The 17,412-nt window shown below is 31.2% G+C and overlaps 3 protein-coding genes and 1 non-coding gene across 5 annotated transcripts in view; 2 read left to right on the forward strand and 2 right to left on the reverse strand.

Annotated features, from left to right (window-relative positions):
* Positions 216 to 4,824, reverse strand: LOC109331120 (UDP-glucose 4-epimerase GEPI48-like). Its single transcript, XM_019565424.1, has 9 exons — positions 4,426 to 4,824; positions 3,378 to 3,427; positions 3,112 to 3,247; positions 2,767 to 2,868; positions 2,212 to 2,439; positions 1,768 to 1,846; positions 1,560 to 1,642; positions 987 to 1,078; positions 216 to 703 (listed from the first exon to the last, which is right to left on the reverse strand). Exons 1-9 carry the CDS (start codon positions 4,756 to 4,758, stop codon positions 607 to 609), a joined length of 1,200 nt encoding a protein of 399 aa, XP_019420969.1. The 5' UTR covers positions 4,759 to 4,824; the 3' UTR covers positions 216 to 606.
* The window catches only part of LOC109331118 (long chain acyl-CoA synthetase 4-like), a 21,768-nt gene continuing 7,904 nt past the window's right edge, over positions 3,549 to 17,412 (forward strand). Inside the window, exons 1-5 of the mRNA XM_019565421.1 lie at positions 3,549 to 3,562; positions 8,627 to 8,635; positions 16,349 to 16,517; positions 17,008 to 17,071; positions 17,197 to 17,286. Coding sequence (XP_019420966.1) covers positions 16,366 to 16,517; positions 17,008 to 17,071; positions 17,197 to 17,286 — 306 coding nt within the window. The 5' untranslated portion in view covers positions 3,549 to 3,562; positions 8,627 to 8,635; positions 16,349 to 16,365. The remainder of the gene's footprint in view (positions 3,563 to 8,626; positions 8,636 to 16,348; positions 16,518 to 17,007; positions 17,072 to 17,196; positions 17,287 to 17,412) is intronic.
* TRNAA-CGC lies at positions 7,143 to 7,215 on the reverse strand. The gene has a single exon. It is a non-coding gene; the product is annotated as a tRNA-Ala (tRNA).
* LOC109331121 lies at positions 9,445 to 13,226 on the forward strand. 2 transcript variants are annotated; one of them, XM_019565425.1, is made up of 7 exons: positions 9,445 to 9,554; positions 11,268 to 11,638; positions 11,737 to 11,819; positions 12,239 to 12,302; positions 12,419 to 12,536; positions 12,731 to 12,885; positions 13,050 to 13,226. In XM_019565425.1, the coding sequence occupies exons 2-7, from the start codon at positions 11,543 to 11,545 to the stop codon at positions 13,131 to 13,133; spliced, it is 600 nt and encodes a 199-aa protein (XP_019420970.1). In that variant the 5' UTR covers positions 9,445 to 9,554; positions 11,268 to 11,542; the 3' UTR covers positions 13,134 to 13,226. The 2 variants fall into 2 exon arrangements, with proteins under 2 accessions (XP_019420970.1, XP_019420971.1); XM_019565426.1 differs by lacking the exon at positions 9,445 to 9,554 and adding an exon at positions 9,698 to 9,717.

The following is a 17,412-nucleotide window of genomic DNA, read 5'->3' on the forward strand; positions in this document are numbered from 1 at the left end:
TTCATAAAATTAAAAACGTTATAATGAAGAAGAAAAATGACTTAAAATTCAATAGTCGTATGCTTAAACACCTAATCGAACAAAAGCAAATTATTTATGATTTTAGGGCTTATTGCTGTCATACATAGGAGGCTCGGGGTTGCAGCTGCAGAAAAGCGCTTACAACTTGCGCAATCAAGAGAGAACCAATGCAAAATTTCACACAGTACTGTAATTCTAAAACTTTAATCTAGATAAGGAAAAGAATATTATCTGTTAGTCTTAGTTTAAATAAATTGAATGATTTAGATTTACAAAACAGAAAGCTTCCAATCTGCCATGTTAGTATAGAATATGACAGAATCCTCATCTAACAATAACCAATAAACCAATAACCTGTGAGGCAGAACCTAAGGAACCTTTTAAATTACAATGGAGTTAACCACTCACTACTTCCTTACCATGTAACTATAATAAATCATAATAACACAAAGTTATTCGTCATCTTAAATGGCTAAAGAATGCTGTAAGAGAAACTAAATTCACAAGACCTACGTTTTGACAGGGTTCAAAGAAGAACCCGAAAGGGAACGTATATAGTATATATTATATTTACGATTATCAACATCAATCTGTAGAATCCTCCTCAGATCCATAGCCATAAGGGTTTTTGCTAGCCCAATTCCATTGATCACGGCACATCTCATCAATGCCATATTTTGCCCTGCACACGGCATTATAAATGGGTGAATTCAGCAAAATGCTAAAACCTATTTATTCAATGAAAATTCTCCCTAATATAATAATTGCAAATTTGAAGAGATTGATGTAGGTGATGACAGCATTTCATTACAAGAGAATGTCTACTTAATATCACAGCTAGAATATTCAGGAGGAGGAGAATGATGATTATCAAAAGGATGGTAATGTCGAAACCGGGCAAGAAAATCACAAAACATTAGTGTAATGTAATGAACCTACTTAATTGAAAGCAAATTAAGACTTACTTCCAGTTAAGTTCTCTTTCTGCTTTCTCTGTTGATGCATAAACAATTTCAGCATCACCAGGTCTCCGGCCAGCCATCAAAAGTGGAATTTTCTGCACAATTAAATAGTAGTTCAAGTTAATTATTCATATACAGAAAAATATGAGCTAGCTAAAAATGACATTCAAACCTAAAGAAGATGAGTGCCATATAAAAAATCTCTGAGATTAGTTGTTTTTCAGAAGGCTTTGTTGCCCATTTCTCATGTCCACTCCATACGGCAAACAAGTTAGAGAAACCAATTAAGCCTATTACTGTTTCGAACCCGTACACAATTTTAGCTTAGGGCCAAATCATGCAAACACCAAACTGCAAAACGATTAGATTACGAAGCGCAAACCACATAACTACACTAAGTCTGTCACACAAAGGGCTACATTCTCAACAAAATTCAAAAGATCCCTTCCCCAAGTTTTTTATTATAAAAAAACAGCATGTGAGCAATAAAATGGTTTAGAAAATAGCACACTGAAGTTGACAGCAAGGATTATGGTGATAGATGCAAGAAGAGAAATAGAAACATTAATCTATTACCTTTCCCGAGGCCTGTTCAAAAGCTCTAACCATCTCCAAAACTGATGTTCCCTTTCCTGTTCCCAAGTTATAAACCTCACAACCTGTATATGCACACCATGAAAATTGAAGACATAAATCTTACCAAAATGATACCAATTTCCGGTACCTTATAATGTATGAAACCATAACACAGCAAGCTTTTAAAAGATACAACTATTAATAATACCTATATTAGATTCATCTAATTTAAGCAATGCAGCAATGTGCCCATATGCTAAATCAACAACATGAATGAAATCGCGAACCTGAGAAAAAGATAAGAGCCATCCAGTAAGATCCACGGAGAAAAACCAAAAGTATAAATTCCAAGATAAAAAATAAATACATGAACCCGGGCATCCAACAGAAACCACCTAATGGGGGAAGGTAGTTTAATTAAGCAGAAATCTATCATGGTAATTTAAATAGTATGACAGGGAGACACTGTGCACATTAAAAGGCCCAATTGTAATGAAGGTAATTTAGGATGTCGACATCCCCTATGAAATTTAACTTGTAAAGAATCAAAATATTCCCAACCCGGGAATAGGTGGGTGGTATGAGCTTTGCTAAAACTTAGTGTATATCTTTAAGGAAAAATTTCAGTGTAGTTGAAACCAGTGAGAAATACCCCAGTGCCATCGATCGTATTATAATCATTTCCAAAAACGGTCAGTGTGGGTCGTCTTCCAACTGCTACTTGCTGAACAAACGGCATGAGGTTGTTTGGAATTCCTCGAGGGTCCTCCCCAATATAACCACTAGGATGTGCGCCGACTGGGTTGAAGTATCTCAACAAGATTATTTTCCAATCTTGCTCTGAATTGTAGACATCACGGCAAATTTCTTCAATTATAAGCTGAAAGAAAAACCTCTCATCAGATATAATTAAAAGATTTCAAGACAAGCATTACTATCATCAATACTCTACAGTTCAACTTTTATTACGATAAAGGGGAAAGAAATTAAGACTGGAAAATTACAAGGAATCCGATTAGGTGGACCTCAAGCATTGCTAGGCCTTTTTTACCAAATAATATACATGCTTTGTACATGACACCAAGAGTAATTGGCAAAGACAGAAAATTCATTTCAAAACCAATATCTCTCCAGCAGCCATCATTATCCTTATCCCTTCCACCATCCAACTACAACAACAACAAATACCCTTAATAGAATATCATACCTTAGTTCGTCCATATGGATTCGCTGCTGACAGAGGGAACTCTTCTGTACATGGAACCTCCTTTGGCCAACCATATACAGTGGCTGAAGATGAGAACACAAGCTGAAATTATTAAAATAAATACAAAATCAGTGAAATAAGCATAGGGTGGCATCAATGCAGTATAGTACATAACCAATCTCACAAGACATGTCAATCTCAACCAAAATTGGTCACATGATAATTTAATACTTTCCGCTATGACAGTAGAAGACATTAAGACACCATATATTCTGACACTAATTAATATTCTTTCCATGAAGTTAAAAGCTATTATGTCGGGCCAAGAAACAAAAGTGAACTTACCTTCTTGCATCCATGGGCAGCCATCACTTCCAAGAGAGTGATTGTCCCATTCAAGTTGTTGTTGTAGTAGAGCAATGGTTTCTGCACACTTTCACCTACTGCTTTCAATCCAGCAAAATGTATCACAGCATCAAACCTACAACACAGGATAAAGAGATCCATAACATTTGTAAGATCAATGATCAAGTCGAGAATATGAAGCACCGATATATGAGACAAAACATTTTTATCATTACTATTACAGAAACTTGTGTCATAATCATTACTTTGTAGAAACAAAAATTTGCTCAAGTGCATCTCTGTCCCGGAGGTCTGCCTGCATAAGGCAAAATATAATAAAAACGGTCAGTCATCACCATAATAAACATACCTGTAAGTATGCCTGACTTCACTTAGCCAACAAATTACTAAATATAGTAATTAATGTTCTTGGCATCTATATTTAGTTTGTGTACCAACCACTGTTAGAATATTTGCAAATAAAGCAGGGCCATTAGATTTTAAATAGTCCTAACAAAACCAGCACCCATAACTAAATTTTATTTATAACTGTTTTGGCAAGGAATCATTAGATGTTAGGTTTTATTGGCAAGTGATGTATTCATTTTCAAATAAAACTTTTTTACCTTTCTTGATTCCTTAACCTCGACACAAATTTGTGTTTACAATTATTAACCTGACTCTGTAATTGTAGACCAGTTAAAAAAATTCTTGCGATTTTTTTTACGCCAAGGTGGAATTGTGCGGTCGTCGAGTTTGAACCACATGCTCACACATCTGGTTGCTCTATCAACTGAACTAACTCTTGTGGACAGGATGTCAACAAATTGGGCATAGAATAAAATTCAAAAGTGTAAATCAAATAAGACACCACACAAACCACTATAACAAGATTGGATCTAACTACAACATAAACCAGTCGATTCTCCATTATTATATCACATAAAAAGTACATCATGAACTTTTCATATTGATTTGAAGCAGACATGGCAACTAATACAACTACTCTAAAACACACCTAAATTATAACGTGTCACCGTATCTTTCTTAACAACGTGCCTTTTGGACCCACCGCAATCACAAAGTTACAAGAAATCATTTAAAAATTCCACAAAATCAGTAATAGCAAGCACAAATTGGTAAACACTAAATCAACTATCAAAAACAAAAAAACCTCTATAAATCACTAGATTACATAAATCCAAAAATCCAAAAATAGAAACACATGAAATGATAAACCTAAATAAACCATCAATAACGGATTAACAAAAAAACGAACTAAAAACGAATTAAACGAATCTGAATTGAGAGTACCTTATGAAACGAAAGGTTATTCCCAAATTCTCCAGCGAGTTCCTTCACTCTTCGAATGGCAACATCAGAAGAATTATCAAAGTTATCCACAACCACAGTTTTGAAACCAGCGAGTAATAGTTGAAGAACGGTGTGGGTCCCAATGTAACCGGCTCCGCCGGTAACCAAAACAGTTTTTGAAATCATAAAACCGTTTTGAGATGAAACGACAGAGGATGATGAAGAATTTGGTAGTGATGATGGATTTGAAACCTTAGCATGTGAAATAAAATGAGGCGGTGGATTTATATAAGAGGAGGTATTAGTAATGTTAATAGTGACACTAGAAGCCATATTGAAGAAAGAAGAAGAAAGAGGAGAGAAATTTGGGAGATAAATTTGTAATGTGTTATTTTCTCATAAGGTTTTTAATTAAGATGGTGTATTTATGCCAATATTTATGGAGGTGAGTGACAGATCAGCCACGTGGAAATCCAGAATGTCTGTTTCATTTGGACAAGGATCACATTTCCCGTAATTTTTTCGCATTCATGTCCCGAATGAATCAAAATTCATAAAATAATATTAAAATATTTTTTTATATTTTTTTAAATGAATAGAGTCTTCTCATCAGCTTGGTACATCAACTAATTGAGATATGAATGAGGACATCTCATCCCAATTAGTTTCTCTTTGTATAATAATGATTGGGTACATATCTGTTATTCCACTTTTTGTACCACTCCATGTATCTATCACTTTTGATTGGTTGAAAAAACTATTTAAGTTAAAATTGTAATTATTAAATATTTTTCTGGTCAACTATATTTCTTAACACATAGAGTGACACATAGATGTGTACCCATAATAATTAGCATAATGTTGACGGCAGTGATTAGGGTTTATTTTATTTTGAACATGTTCGGCTTAATCATTCGTTGCTTCGTTAAACCATATATGTGTTTTACATACTACCGACACTTTAACGCTATTAGCTGCCATAAGTGCCTTTCAACACCAAAAGAGCCCTTACCTGTAGTTTTTTCTTTTTTCTTTTTTCTTGTTGGTTCAGTAGGAGTTATAGGGAGAACATAGCATATTCATTTTGTTAGAATTTTCATTTGCACCAATTTAATCTAAAAAATAAAAGTTCCAATTAGTACTTAAAAATTATGAATATGATCAAAATAATTCATGTTTAATGTGCGAAAAATATTAATTTATTCACACTTAATTTTTTTGAAAACCTTTTATGAGATTTACAAATTTTCAAGTATACATACAATTTTTTAGAAACCAAAATGACATTTACTCTAAAGATTATTAGTAACAATTTAATATGTATGTTTGAAATATATTTTTTTACATATGTAGCACATCATCCTATATCATTAATGCATAAATATTGTTCTTTATTATGTCGGTGGTAGGTCAAAGTATGGATCTTCCAGTTGTATTCGGATAATAGTTAACATTTGGGCTGTCTTGGGTGAGTACGTGAAAACGAACTCTAGCGTTCAAGTAAGGGTGAACTGGACTCGATCCAATCCACTCACTCGGCTTAGCTTAATCATGATTGGCTCGAATAGAGTTGGGTCTCGTCGAATTTAGGGTTAGGTCTCATCGGGTCTATGGTTGGGTCTCATCGGGTCTATGGTTGGGTCTCATCAGGTCTATGGTTGGGTTACAGTTTAAAAATTAGACTTTGATGATATTTAAGGTGAGGTAGCTGACAAGCATGATTCAGCCCTATAGTCGTCTTATGGATACTCACTCATCGTGCTTTTATGTGTATTTATTCAATTATCTATAGAGTAATGACATCTCTTTGGTCGAAAATATCAGTGATTCTCTAATTTTTATATCATATATATACATGATTAATAATATATATATATATATATATGTTAAATTTCATAATAATAAATAATATTAAGAATACTTTATTTAAAAAAGATATGCATTATACTAAATCATGTCTAGAGTTGTGTTCAGGTTCAAAAGTTGACTCAATTAACATTTAGGTTCGGGTTAGCTTCAGATTTATGACAGAGTCTGGATTCAAAAACTGACTCAATCAACATTTAAAGTCAAGTAAGGGACAAACCTTAGTCAACTCAATCCAACTCATCTTACATATATGCTCAAGCCAAAATAAGTGAAGGTATATGAAAAGAAGGTAAAAGGATAATACGAGTATAAAAATCTTTTTTGTGATAGTTTCTTTCTATTTATAGAAAGGTTGAGTGAAGTGTATTATGATTCAAGTGCTTTAATCATATTGAATTGCCATATTTGTTAATGACAACGAAATTGGTGGAGGATAAAGATAAATTAATTAGCAATTTTGAGTTTTAACCATGGCTATGCAATTGCATTAAAAAAACAAAGTGAGAGCTTTGCCACCAAGTTCAACCCAACTCATGCAAATTGTTTCTAAAGATGGACCCTCTTTTTCTTTTCTTCACGGTATAGACTATCAACTCTTAAATCTAATCATTCATTTAACTTTTAAAAATATGACTAGAGCAAAGTGAATGATTAATCAGCACTATTCGTCATGGAGAAAATGCTTATGAAGATGAGAAACAAGAACAGTAGGAAAGTGAATGCTTAATCATTGCCCAATATTTAGTAGAATGGGTTCATCACATTAAATTCATAATAATAATATTAATAACTGTAAAGTCATAAGTAGTTGGACACGTAAGAAGGATGATTTTAAAAACAAATAGAAGTGGAGGTGCGGGGAATCGAACCCCGTGCCTCTCGCATGCGAAGCGAGCGCTCTACCATATGAGCTACACCCCCTTTTCGTTTTGTATCCAAACCTAAACTTATCTTATTTAATGTTTGACTAATAAAATTTTCAAAAGGGGTCACATTGACTATCATTTGACAAATATCACATTGACTATCATTTGGAGAATCACAAAAGGATGAATGTATGTGTATCATTCGAAAACGATCATATGTCTCAAATGATATTTCACTCTCCATCCAAAACCAATTAGAATGCTATTTTTATCTTTAAATTTTTTCTTTTATTCATATGTCAATATATGATTGACTTTGAATATGAATTAGATACCATTAGAAAGAAGTGATCTCCATATATATGTATCATGATTCATGAGTTCATTTAGTCAAGGCCAACCCTTTAGGGTGTGTGGCAAGTGTGCCACACATAACCCTTATTCTTTTTAGTGTATAATTAAAATAAAGGAATCATTAAAAATATTACCTCATAAAAATAGACTTAAGTCTCCAATGAACATATTTCGCGTTCTTACATTTGTATCAAACCTATATTGGTTTAAGTTTATTTTAAAAATATTATATAATTTAATATTTAAGTTTCATATATTAATCCAAGTGTCACATAATTTTTTTGTCCTGGGTTGACAAAATGTCAAAACCTACATTACATTTTCTCTTGTTATACATTAAACTATTTAGTCTTATCTCACCTATACACCAAACATGTTGTATGTCAACGGTCTAAAAGGTTACTTGGAATATATATAATGTTTTACATCTTGTCTCATGATAGATATATTTAGGGATGATAATAAAAATTGAACCCGTGGATATCCGTCCGAACTGAACCTAAATTTAATGGAGAAAATCCGATGTGATTGGGCTCAGGTTTTACCCATGTTTGAATTTTGGGTTCGGGTTTGGTATAACAAATACCCTAACCCGTCCCGAAGTAAAATAATTCAATTTAAAATTGAAATTTCTATCATTTGACAATTGTTTTTAATTTCTAATTTTACTTTAGATACTATTAGATTTTCAAACATAAAAGAAATGAAATAATACAAGAGAAAATAGAAATGTTAGAGAAAAATTACACGAAAATAATATCATATTTTCCTTAATACTTTATCATTTTTGGGTTTTTCAGGTTCGGGGATTGTATTTTTATTTTCAACTCCATTGAGTTTGTGTTCGGATTTTGAATTTCGAATTTGGGTTTGGGTATGTGAAAACCCGCCCCGTTGCCATTCATAGATATGTTTGGCTTGATATAAACTTATCTTATTTAATTAGTTTTGTTTATTTTGATAGTTATTGTTTAAATTGTTATTATCTTATTATTTGTAACAATTTTTTCTTATATAATAAATCATTTTATCATGAGTATGACAATTTAGTTAAAAAATATATCATTACTAGTAAAAAATAATAAGATAGCATGGGTCAAAATAACTTAGAGAATTTGAAAAAAAGAATTTATAGCGTTTGAAACATAATTTTTAAAAACCTATTTCAGGTAACTTTTCAAAAAGAATGTTCAAAATTTCAATAATTGATTGATTAATTTTACTCTATTAATATTTACCAAATTACATACTATTAATTATAAATTAATCATAAATAAAATAATAATTATTAGGAATAATTAATAATAACATTACAAAATTAGTAGATAATTAAATACCTAATTATGAAATTACTAATAATTTTACCATTTTAAAAATATTTGTTTGATTATAAAATTACTAATAATTTTACCATTTTTTAAATATTTGTTTGATTATAAAATTAATAATAAATTTATCAAATAAATAAGTTTAATTATTTAATTATAAATAAATATTTATTTACTTTAATTAACGATTATATTTAACTATATAAAATTAAATAAATAGTAAATTATAATATATGTAAACATTATTTAGTTTAACAATTCTACATCTAATTTCACCAAACAATTTAATTTAATAAGCTACATATGCAACTACAACTAATAAACATACATTATTATGGCTAAGCTAATTTTGTCAAACAAATCTCGTTATTTATGTTTATCTAGTTAATCAGATGAAGATAGAAAATATAGATAATGCTAAGGGGCTTAATATTAGGAGATAGATATATAATAAGAATAAAACATTTATGCATTGATAGTGTATAAGTTTTATATACTATTATTATATCATATATCATTGATACTTAACTTCATTATTATTGAGTTTTCAAAAAAAGTAATCAAAATCAATGGTAAACGTTGGGGAAGTAATTTAACATGCAAAGGGAAGTATATATATAATTAAATAAAAAGGAGGCGAGAGTAGAAAGTAGCGTGTGGTGTGGTTCAGTTCCCTTTTTCTTCTTCTCTTCTCATCTCTCTCCTACAACAGGTACCTATTATCATTCACTTTCAATTCTTTTCTACGCTTCTTCTTTTTATTTATTATTTATTTTACTTCACAATAAACCTTGGATTCATCGTGTTTATCTGCGATCGTCGCTGTTGTGATTAGATCATAAAATATTGATTCATATTGTTTCATCGTTGTAATTGTGAGCTTCTTCAGATTACATCTGTTTTTTTTGAATTATCTGGTTTGGAACAATCTGTTTTTATAATCTGTGTTACTTATTCATGTTTATAGGGTTTAGGACTGTATAAATATTGTTAAAGATTTTACTTGTAACTATTTTAGAGGAGAGCTTAATTCAACAATCACTAAACCTGATTGTTAATACTGTTGGGTATTCAAGTGTGAATGAAGAAGTCCCACATTGGGCAAGAATGAATGAGTTAAAGAGAATATAAGTGGATGGATGAAACCATAGAGTTAATGCCTTAAGGTTTTGGGTCAAGACGTGGTGTCAAGTACACTTCTGTGCTTCTTTAACTTAGCCCATGGAGGAATGTTGTTACCCATGGATGAAGATCTCCCAACAAGTGGTATTAGAGCCGCCCATGGTTCGACGGCTCAACAGAGTATTGAAGCGACAAGTGGTCGGTAGATCCATGAGGGATCCTTGTGTCGAAAGTCTTCCTGACGAGAGGTCAAGGCGGCGTGTTCCCTTAATGAAAGGATAAGCCAACGGCGGTGCAAGTAGATAGAGAGCTGATTGTTGAGTTAATTATTTAGTTTAGTCTGTTATAAATACAGACATAGAATATAAAGGGAAGTAAGGGAGAGTTCTAAGTTACAGAGAGAATTAATTACAATTCTTAGTGATTTCTATCAATAATACTGCATTATATCTCTATTCTGGTGTAGTCCCTATCAGATTGTTGTTAAATCAATGGAATAAGCTTTTATCTACATTTTTAATGGTTCAGTAGTGCTTAAGATGTTATATGTGATAGAAAGTTGTTCCTCAAACTTACGGAAATATGTTACTGCATAGCTATAAGACTTGCAATGTTATATAGGACTGAATGTTGGTTGTAAAGTGTCAGATGGAGAATGTTCTCAATGTAGTGGATATGAGAATGTTTCATTGGATGAGTGCACACACTAGGGAAGATATAATTAGGAATAAATGCATTAGAGAGAAAGTTGAGATAGCTGTTATTATAGAAAAGATGGTAGATCTCACTTTCTTAGGTTGTTTGGGCATACATGTTGGAGACCAGTAGAAGCCACAATAAGGAGAGTAGATAAAATGGAGGTTAGTCCAATTTGTAGAGGCAGAGGGAGTCAAGAAAAACATAGGTCAAATTATTAGGAAAGACTTAAAAATCAACACTTTGTTAATAAACATGATTTATGATAGAACATTATGTCATCTTTCGATCCGTTTAGCCGACTCCACTTAATGAGACTAAACCTTGGTTGTTATTATTTTATACCTATTCGTGAATTTGCCTTGTTGTACTTTTCAAATTTTGGTAACCATGTTATAATCATATAGTTTACTAAAAGGAATATAAAGCTTTAAATTCAGAAAAAACGTGTTTTGCAATATATGACTTAGTTAAGGGAGGTGATGCCGAAGATACCGTCATTAGAGTACTCAATAGTCAATTCATATATGACCTTTTGGTGTTGTAACTGTTTCAGGATAATTCCTCATTTGTGGTTATCATTACTGTCTTGTGTTCCTATTTATAGGTGTGTACCTTTCCTTCTCGAAGAAGATCAATTTCATGTATGATGGTCCGGCGAGAATAAAGGCCATCCCTCAATCACTTTCAATCTCCAACATTAAGTGTAGAATCTCCTTAGAGCAGAGAGCACCTTCTATTACATAACCTGGAACTGTTATCTCTTTGAAGTATAATTTCTTGACAGAAAAGGGAAAAGAAGAAAACAACAATCAGAAAGTCATCGAGAGAGTTTGAGTCTATTTGAAATCAAGAACTCAATCTCACTTAGTTTAAATCCTGATGCCACCTGGTGACAACATTAAGGCCGGTTTCATGTTGAAATTGTTTACTCTTCGGGGGCTGCCATGGAGCCCTATTAAAGGTGGCAAGGGAAAGGTTTGTTTTGACCTTTGAGCACCTTTTGCATAATGCACCTTTTGTATTTGGTGAAGGTTCTGTTGTATATTCTTACGAAGATAAATCATGTTTTATAGGTTGAGCTAACAGCTGCAGAAGTAGAGTCACTTCGATCAGAGCTTGCTGATATAGAAGACAGAGAAGCTCAATTGAAGGCCAAGTGAGTAACCCAGAACTTTACTGCTATGGGCTTTTTTGTGTCAACATATAAAACATAAGTCACTTCCCATCAATTTGCAATTGGCTTTGGTTGCTTTTCTTCTTGTATTTGTGTATTTCTCTTTTTGTCAGATTACTGAAGACATTGAAACAAGTAAATGACAGTTAGAAATTTTCAGATGCTAGGCATATATTTGGACTCGTGACAAGCGTTATTGAGTAGTGAGAATTAAATGAAGTTTAAATTCCTTTTGCTTTCATTTTACATAGCGAATTCTTGGCATTATTGCTACATTGAAAAATCAGGGAAATTCAGTGTTTTAGTCATTACAACATCCCTATCTATTTGGAATTCTTACCTGCCTTAAGAAACACAGATGTGTTTCCCATAAATAATTTGATTTTTTTTGTTTCAAACAGGTTGCTAAATATTGATGAAATTTTGCGATCAGCTCGTCTATCTGGCTATTTGTACATTCGAAAAGTACTGACTGTCCCAATCTCCATTACTTAACCTTGCATCAGTTTCTGCTTCCTTGTTTTTCTTTCTTAACAAGTTAATAACTTAAATACCAATTTGCGTTTTGTTTTTCTCAATAGAGATGGGCAGCGCTACCGGGAGAAACAGCACCTATAGATGATACTGATGTAGATGATTGGCTTCCTCGTTTTCTTGTTCTCCATGGTGAATGTCTATTCTTATATTTGTTGTGTACAGGTAATGTAGTTGGTTGTTTTCCTTCTATCTTCCCTCCTTTTCTTCTTTTTTTCTGCTACCAACTCATATTAAGTTATTAGAAAAGGCTGAAGTATGTTTCATGTGAAGATTGTTCCCTCTATCAAATATATATTTTTTAAGCTTTCAGATAATCTGCTATCATTCTTAATTGCTGATGAAGGGGAAAATTGCAGATCTAAGTCCTCAGGACTCGACGCTTCTATCCGATATTGTTGAAGTAGACCGATTGCCTAGTTTTAAGCGCGAAGACGGCGAGATGTGGTATGCCTTTTATATTTTAACTCGTCATGGATTACGATATGAATGCTCAAGCAGTTCTAAGATACAGGTATGTCTAAGTTAATGTCATTTGTTTCTGGGGAGAGTTATTCTTGTTACATTTTGTTATCTGCATATATACTAACGATAATCAAATTAGGATTACTATTTACATGCTACATACATTTTCATGATATAGCATGACACAGTTTCTCTCCATTATTCCTTTTTCAGGTAAATTCATGGTTATTAACTTTGCAGAATGAATGCAAATTGGAATATAGTACATCAGCTCCCAATGATTCAACTAAGATTTAACATGTTTTTCACCTTGTTTGGTGAGTTTAAATTAGCTTCAAAACTGTGCTACTTGTGTAAATATGACAGTAATGTCATGAACTTTCTTTAATTGTTCTGTACATTCCCCAACTTGATTTTTCCAGTAGGTTTTAAACATTTAAACCTTGCAATTTTTGTGATCTATTTGATCTTCCACGTGTATATAAATAGGAATGTAGAGTTGGGAGTGTTGGAATTGCCCCTTTTCATTTGAATGGACTTTACCATTTCCTAAATAATTATCCTTATTTGTATTTTTAGAAATTGACAACACTGGTAATTGTTTTTATAATCCTATTCCTAAATAACTAAATAACAAGTGAAACTGAATAATTATATTATGGAGATAAAATGTTAAAATATTAGATTCATTTAATATAAATCCCATAAATTACATTATTAATATGTACCTTATAATAATGTGTTGGTCTAGTAGTGTGATTGTATAAGGTCCTATTAGATCGTTAGATCATTAAAATATCAAATGTTTGATTATTATAAGAACATTTGTTGGAAGAGACAATTATACAACCTGAAAGACATTAGTTACTTACAAGAAAATAAATCTAACAAAAATTGATTACTTACTAGAAAATAAACCTAAAAGACATTAGTTATTTACTAGAAAATGAGTGAAGGAATATCATTGATGGTATAAAAAAAAACTCTAAAATAGTCTTAAACAGGAAGAGAGGTAATATGAGATTTATTGTGGCATAATGATCTTTCTTTGACATGTATTCTTGTTTGTGATCTAATATTCCATTTGTGGAGTAATGGGTGATTCGTGTTGTTAGTCTTTGTAAAACTACAAGTTTTTTTTGGTACTAACATAAAACAACACACAACCTCCAATATTTTTGATCACTTGGTGGATATAATAGGGTAGGTCACCCTCAACAAAGTTTGTAATGGAACAAGATTGGACAAACTGTCATACCCTATTCATATATTTTTTATCTTTTAACATGGATTTTAGAAAATCACCACATATTTATTTTTTAATTTTAATTTTACTCTTATTTATTGTTTTTATATTTAACCTTATATTTATTCCTTTTCTTTTAATTTAATTTTTATACCAATTATTGACTTTTAAATCGTATGTGTCAAAAGTTTTGAAATGAAATGGAGTGGAGTAATAATTAATAGTAATTTATTAATAATTAATAATAATGGAGTAATGAGCAATCTATGATACAAAAACTTTTAGATAAACTGCAACATGTGGTTGACTTTGATAAGTACAATGACATTAATGTTTCATGTGATATACAACCTTGCCTGTACAGTTGGTGGTTGCCATGTTAATATAAATACAAAATTCAAAGGAAGCAATAACAATCTATATTAACATTAAAAGTGAGAAAGAGTGAAAAGAAAAGAGAGAAAAGTAATTGATGACACGATCTAAAATGTAGAAATATATACAAATAAGTAGATGGTGTAAAACATGGTGTGTGTAAAAAAATAATACAATGATGGTTTAATTGATCTACTTTTTCATATATGCAAAAACTTTAGAGTAATTAGTATAGGATGTCATTTTGAAGTTAATTTGGACATAGACAAAAAAAATTATATTTAATCAATTTGGTCCTAGTGGAGGTCTAAGAACTTTTTTTGATATGGAACAACTAAATAATAACATGCAAACTTATGAATTCAATTATCCTTTTAGATTTTAAGCTCGAATAATTATAGTTTTTAGAAATTATTTAAAATTTTATTTCGTGGTTGGGGTTATTTTGCTTAGAATGGTAGTCATAATTATTGTGGAGGTGGCCAATGGTGAGGATTGGTGGTGTTTAAGATGATCCACCTTTAAAATAATCAAGTTTTATCTTTTTTTATTGTATTAAAAATTAATATGGAACTATTTTGAAAATGGGAAAAAAACCACCAAACCTTAAATTTTAACAGAGAAAATTAATTTTGAAAATATCATTTATCCAATAAAAGTTGATATAATAGGTAAGGATTCATTCTATGGTTTAGAAGGATGCCAACAAAGTAAAATTGTATTGAAAAAAATGAATTGTTTAACAAGTTTTATAACTATTTTGTCAATATCAATTTACTCAACTTCTATTCTTTTAAAACATTTCTACTATTCTTAACCCAAACACCAATTTCAAAACAAAAAATTCTCAACCACCTAAGTAGAGCTTAGTGAAGTTCATGATGAAGATAAGTTAAGAACACAATAAAATAAAGATAACGAATTAGATAAGCTCTTATCTTATGTGAGTATAAAAGTAAAAAAAGAAAAAGAAAATAGTATTTATTGGTTTGTATATTGATTGTAATATTAATGTAAAAATTTATACATAGTCATTGTATCATTCATCATATATATTAAGTATAATGATAAATAATACAATAACAATATATAAAAGCAGTGTTATTAATCATATATCGATCATCAACCCGACCAAGGTACTAGTACAATAATATAACGGCTCAATCAATGGTTCAATAACTAAACCGCATACCGGCGAATTTAGATATACATATATAATATATTAACATTTATGTTAAAAAATCAATAAAATTTGTTAATTTTTTTTAATTTTCATTAAAAATTTAATTTTAAATAAAAATCGGCTTATAAGACCGGTACGGTTTAATTGAAAATGACCGATATGACAAATTTCAACTAATTTTGACAGATATAATTACATGAGTCATATAATTATTGTAACATATCAGCTATATAAAAGTCATATACTGTAATTGCCTTTACGTTTTTTTCTCTTTTATAAATTAATAATCCATCCATAAAATTAAAAAAAAAATGAAAAGATAAAAGTAAAAAAAAAAACAATTAAATGCTACTGTAGCAAGTAACACGGAGCGGTATGATTGGAGAGAGTATTATTTAATTAATGTTTTGGTGGAGTAAGACTCTTCTCAAGCAATGAGAAGACAAATGACTTTTTCCTTTGTAGTTTAAGGGTAAAAGTGTAACCTTATTTTAAATAAAAAGATATGAATGTCAATGTGTGTTATTTTCTTTACTTTTACATAGTACTTAATGGAGAGGAGTCTCACTCATTTCGGTGTTAAAGGATATTTAAAACGGTTGGTGACCAATCCAAACCTAATTCTTTGGTTTGTATTATTCAGAGTCAACACAGCGAGCGTAGTAATAATAACAACTTGTTCTTACTTCTTAGTCTCTCGTTTTGAATTCAAATTGTAGGTTTCGATGGCAGAGAAGAGATACATCATTGAAGTTGAGAAAGCCAAAGAAAGTAGCGATGCTAAACCATCTATGGGACCAGTTTATCGTAGTCTCTTCGCCAAAGACGGTTTTCCTTCTCCTATTCAAGGTCTTGATTCTTGCTGGGATGTGTTTCGGTAACTATTCTTCTCTTTATTTCAATCTTATTATTCGATAGAACTTCGATTCAACTCAGTTAACTCAATTCGGTTCATATATGATCTCGATTTTGTAAGTTTGTTGCTCGATTCACTGTACTTCATTTTATTATACTGAATCAGTTGAAGTCGTATGCGTTTTTGTTTAATTTTTTTGCTTGCTTTGTTTTAAGTGAAGTAGAATTCTCTATCTGCGTCAGGTTTTGTAGATTTTCAATCTTAGCTATTTAGGACAGTAAAATACAGTTATCGTGAACTATGCCTTGTTATTCATATTCGTATTCTACGTGATTTTTCAATGTTGAGATGGATATTTTTCAACTTTTTAATATACGGTTTGATTTCACTTGATCTAAGAATCCAAACAGGGCATGTATTTATCCAGATCTCTATTAGATTCAACAGTATTTAGGGCTTGTGGTAATTAATTATTAGTTATTTCAGTTCTGAATGTGTAGTACTTTTACAGATTATCTGTTGAGAAATATCCGACAAATCCAATGCTTGGTCGCCGTGAAATTGTGGATGGGAAGGTAAACTCTCTTTCAACGTTTAAGCTTTGTGTTTTGGAAACTTTCTTGCCATTCATTGACGTTGAGTACAGCTCAATTGTGGATTTTAGCTGACTTAAGTGCATAACTTTTATAACTCTTTATAGCCTGGCAAGTACATCTGGCAAAGTTACAAAGAAGTATATGACCTGGTGGTGAAAGTTGGGAATTCTATCCGCAGCTGTGGTTATGAACAAGTAAGCCAATTATTTCTTTGTTACTTGAAAATTGAAATGAAACTTTGTTTTGCTTATTTGTTGTTCTAATAGAATGATGATGTCTAATATGTTATTCAGTGACTGATCTTGCACAAAAAAAAATTG

The sequence above is a fragment of the Lupinus angustifolius genome, chromosome LG17 (genome assembly GCF_001865875.1).
Source record: "Lupinus angustifolius cultivar Tanjil chromosome LG17, LupAngTanjil_v1.0, whole genome shotgun sequence".
NCBI classification, from domain to species: Eukaryota; Viridiplantae; Streptophyta; class Magnoliopsida; order Fabales; family Fabaceae; genus Lupinus; species Lupinus angustifolius.